The sequence below is a fragment of the Alligator sinensis genome, unplaced genomic scaffold (genome assembly GCF_000455745.1).
Source record: "Alligator sinensis unplaced genomic scaffold, ASM45574v1 scaffold1509_1, whole genome shotgun sequence".
Classification (NCBI taxonomy): Eukaryota; Metazoa; Chordata; order Crocodylia; family Alligatoridae; genus Alligator; species Alligator sinensis.
The window spans coordinates 775,021-779,804 of NW_005842711.1; the positions used below are offsets into that span (position 1 = coordinate 775,021).

The window sequence follows — 4,784 nt, forward strand, 5'->3', positions numbered from 1 at the left end:
CCCAGTGCGGGAATGCTTCTGCCCCAGGGTGGGGCTGGGGCTCATGGGGAATGCAACATGAGGAGGGAGCTGCAGGGGGTGTCCTGACCCCCTCAACACCTTGGCTGGGCAAGTACATTGTGTATGGGGAGAGGCTTGGGGACCCCAGTCATCTGGGAGTGGGGTGGGGACGGCTTGGAGAACCCAGGTATCCAGGGGGACTCCAGGTAACCTGAACATACAAGGCCGGGAGCCCATGGGGGTAGGGCATCCCAACAGCCAAGGTGGGGTGGGCTCCAGGGAACCTGGGCATCTGGGGAGAGGGGCAGGGCTGCTCAGGGAACCCAGGCATCCAGCTGGGGGCAGAGGCAGAGAACCTAGGCATCCAGGGCTGGGGGCCTCTGGGGGTGGAGGGAGTTTGGGGAGCCCAGGTGTTTGGGGGCTGGTGGCCGTGGCTGGGGCAGCCGCGCCTCGGCTGGGCCTGGAGCCAGGAGCAGCAGGCCCAACCTGTTTCCCCGCCCCAGGATTCCCACCTACTTCCGCCATCTCATCGAAGAAGTTGGAGGGGCGGGGGCAAGCAGGCAGGGGCAGGGGTAGGGGTCATCTCCAGAGGAAGGGGAGACACGGGATGGCGAGATGCAGACTCACGCCAGGGGCTGACCCCCAGTGCATTGTGGGAAGAGCCTTGCTGGGGCCTCCCTGGGACTGGCTCTGAAGGAATTAATGGGAGATGGCTCAGGGTGCACTGGGGTGGAGGGGGTGTCCCTCCCCGGCTCCAAGCCTCAACCCCCATGGCTGGTGTGGTGCTGGGGCTCACCCCAGCTGCCGCACAGGGCTGCTGGGACTGAGGTGTCTGGGGTCAGGCTCCCAAGTACCAGCATGGGCGGCTGCCCGTCTGTCTCTGCCTGTCTGTCCGCACCCTCCCCTACCTGGGAACCCCGCTGCGGCGTGGGGGCCGCCCCGCCCTGACGCGTCTGCACAGGCTTCGGGAGAGGGGGGCCCTTCCCAGCCCTGCGGCCACCCCGAAACCCTGCTGTGGGGGGGTAGGGAGGGAGTCAGGGCTCCTGAGCTCCTCCCAAGGCCCTGAGCTGGGGGCCTGGGGGCAGGGCAGGGCTCCCCCTTGACCCTTGCTGGGGCTGGGCCTCAGCCTCGGCCTCGACTTGCTTGGGATCCTGGCTCCTTTGGGAGGGGATTCCTTCGCAGCACCCCCCACCCAGATCTGCTTGTCACCCTGGGACATGGGGGCTCCTGGGTGTGGGGGGGCAGGGCAGCAGTAGCATAGCAAGGGGTGGGGTGAGCGGGACAACCGCCTCAGTCGCCAAAGCAAAGGGGTGCCAACAGGTGCTGCCCAGATGCAGGGAGTGTGGCTCCCACTTCTGCATACACTGCTGGGCAAGCATGGGGGGCATGTGCCCCCTGGATATGTGCTGGGGGCAGGGTGGGCTGCCACTGCGGGTTTTGCCCCGGATGCCAAACTGCTACAGCACTGTGGGGTGGTATAATCTGGGGCTGCTGCAGGAGCCTGGTAGGTGTGTGGGGGGGCATCAGAGACCTCTTGGGCCTGGGTGGGGGTGGAGATCAGGGTTTCTCAGGGGCAGGGGAGGCTGCCAGGGCAGTAAAGGAGTGGGGTGGGGTCCTATGGGTGGCGGGGGGTCCCAGAGAGCTGAGAGGATATGGAGGAAGGGCCTGTGGGGGACAGGGGGCTAGGGCAGAGGGCTGTGCAGTGTGGGGGGGGGACACCCCAGGGGGGCTGGGGCCCGGGGGCCTCTGTCACAGCCCAGTCTGACCCCTCCCTCCCCTCCCTCCCCCCTAGGGAAGGTGCCCCCGGAGCTGCAGGAGCCGGTGTACACGGACCAGTATGCGCAGGAACACGTGAAGCCACTGGTGACGCGCCTGCTACTGTCGGCCGAGCTGCTGTGCCGTGCCTGGCGCCAGGGCCTGCCCGGGACCGAGGCGGGGGGGGCCCCCCGTGACCACGTTGCCCTCCTGGCCCTGCTGGCCCAGCGTGGCCTGGCTCCTGCGCTGCACGGCCGCCCCGTCACCACTGCTGACCTGCACCACGCGCCCCTCAACATGGTGCGGATGGCAGGGCCCAAACACCAGAGCTCTATAGGGTGTGGTGTGTGAGAGCACACGTGTGTCGGGTGTGTGTGCATGAGTTCATGTGACTGTCCTGGACACCTGTGTTTTCTGTACGTGCATGTCCCGGACACCTGGGGGGGATGAGGGAATTTGGCCTGGACACCTGGGTTCTGTGGGGAGTGGTCTCTGGGTTCTGTGTGTGCATGTACAGGTGTCCCAGACACCTGGGTTCTCTGTATGTGTGTGTGTCCTGGATGTCTGAGTTGTTTATATGTGCGTGTGCCCCAAATACCTGGGTTCTGTGGGGTGTGTCCGTGTGTATCCTGGATGCCTGACTTCTGTTTGTGGGTGTCCCAGATGCCTGGGTTTTTGGGTGGGGTGTGTATGTGCATGCATGCCAATGTCTCAGACACCTGGGTTGTCTGTATGTGCAGGTGTCTCAGACACCTGGGAGCAGGGGGGTGCAGGGGGTGTCCTGGGTACCTCTGTTCTGTGGAGAATGGTTTGTGTGTGTGTCCCAAATGCATGGGTTCTGTGTGTGCATGTACCAGTGTCCGAGACACCAGGGTCTCTGTATGTGCGGGTGCCCCAAACACCTGGGTTGTCCGTACACATGCATCCCAGATACCTGAGTTCTGTGGGGCAGGCATAGTGTGTCTGTGTGTCCTGGATACCTGGCTTCTGTGTGTAGGTGTCCCGGATGTATGTGTTCTGGGGTGGGGTGGGGTGTGTATGTGTGCGCGCGCCAATGTCCTGGATGCCTGGGTTGTCTGTGTGTGTGGATGTCCCAGACACCTGGGCTCTCTGTGTGTGCCTGGCAAGCCTTAGCTGGGGCAGGTTGCTGGCTGTGCAGCAGGAGCATGCGGCCTGCCAGGGCATGGGCCCCTCTGACTGGGTTTCAGGGTGCTGAAAGGGCCAGATTGTGACCTCAGGGGTGGGGCAGGGCGTTGCTGTAATTCTTGCCCCAGATGTTGGATCCTGGCTGACTCCCAGCCCCCCCACAGCTGGATCCTGGGGTGCATCAGGCCCCTCTCTCCCTGGTGTGTGGGGGGAGGGGCTTACACCCAGGGAAGGCCAGGGGGAGCAGGCATCTTCTAACAATGCTGCCTACAGGGGCACTGGGACTAGAGAAGGGGTGGGTGCATGACCTGGACATGTACATGCATGCGGAACCTAGGCATCCATGACACTTGGGTATTGAGAGCACATGTGCATGTGTGCACATGTCTTGGACACCCAGGTTCTGTGCCCGTCTGCATGTCCCAGGCATCTAGGTTCTGTGAGCGTGTGCGCCTGTTCTGTGTATGTGCCTGTCCCAGACACCTGGGTTCTGTGTTTGTGCTGGACACCTGAGCTCTGTGAGCATGCATGCATATGTGCGCGTGTCTTGGCCATCTGGGTTGTGCACGTGTATGCATGTTTTGGATGCCTGGGTTCTATGAGCATGTGTGCAAATCTCCCAGATGCCTGGGTTCTGTGAGCATACGTGTATAAGTCTCTGGGACACCTGGGTTCTGTATGCATATGTGCATGCTATGGATGCCTGGGGTCTGTGAGCATGTGTATGCACATGTCCCAGACACCAGGGTTCTGTGTGCACTTGTGCGCCTAGCTTCGACACCTAGGTTCTGTGAATTTGCATGTTCTGGATGCCTGAGTTCTGTGAGTGTGCATGTGTGTATGTGCATGTCTTGGATATGTGTAGAACCCAGGTGTGTGTACATGTAAAGGTGTGTGCATGTCCCAGACACCTGGGTTCTGTGAGCGTGCATGCATATGCATGTTAGCATGTGTGTCCCAGATGCCTAAGTTCTGTGTGTATGCATGTTCCAGACACCTGAGTTCTTTCTGAGTTCATGTGTGGGGTGTGTGTGTGTGTGTGTGTCTTGGACATGTGGGTTCTGCCTGTATGTACACATGTGTTTTGGATGCTTGAGTTCTGCAAGCATGCATGCGTGTGCATGTGTTCCAGACACCTGGCTTCTGTTAGCATGCAGGTGTCCCTGACGCCTGGGTTCTGTCCCTGCCCAGGGAGGGCCCTCTGGCCTGTTTACACCTCTGGGGGTAGGGGGCTGCTGCTGACTCTGCAGAGCAGCTGGGTGGAGGAGGGGTGAGAGGGGGTGTCTGCCCAGGGTTCCCTTATTGTGGGGTCTAGGGCTGCCTCAGGAACCCTGCTGCCACCTGTTCCTCTCTGCATGTGGCACAGAGGGCAACAATGGTCTTGCCCTCCCCCAAGCATGGCTGGGGGCCACACTGTGTGTGGGGGAAGTAGGGTGTCTCTGTGCCAGCACAGTCCAGTCTGCTGGGTCTGGGCTTAGCTGACGCCCCCTCCCCCACCCCCTTACTGGGTTTAATAGTTGCTGAAGGGTTGTTAAGTATTAACCAGACTGGGGGGGCAGTACCAGGCAGAGCCCGCTAAGCGGGTTACCACCTGCTAGGGCTGGGGGAGGGGCAGGCCAGGGCCTGATCCTAGGGGCAGGGGTCCCGGATTGGGGGGGGGGGGGCACCACACTGAGAAGGAGGGGGGCCAAGTAGCTTTGGATGCTCCCCCATGGGTCCCCAGTCATAGGGAGGCTATTCTATCCCCCTGCAAAGCCTCACTGCACTGTGGGGAGGGGGGGCACAATAGACCATGGCAGAACCCAGGAATCCTGGCTCCCACAACCCCTCTGAAAGCTGTTGCCAGTGGCCCGCTCCCTCTCCAGCCCTGCCCCCCCCCCCCC

General features: G+C 61.9%; 1 protein-coding gene across 1 annotated transcript in view; it reads left to right on the top strand.

Annotated features, from left to right (window-relative positions):
* CAMSAP3 (calmodulin regulated spectrin associated protein family member 3) overlaps positions 1–4,784 on the top strand; it is a 19,916-nt gene that overhangs the window by 1,924 nt on the left and 13,208 nt on the right. The window contains exon 2 of the mRNA XM_025216157.1: positions 1,793–2,055. Within this exon, the coding sequence (XP_025071942.1) occupies positions 1,793–2,055 (263 nt within the window). The remainder of the gene's footprint in view (positions 1–1,792; positions 2,056–4,784) is intronic.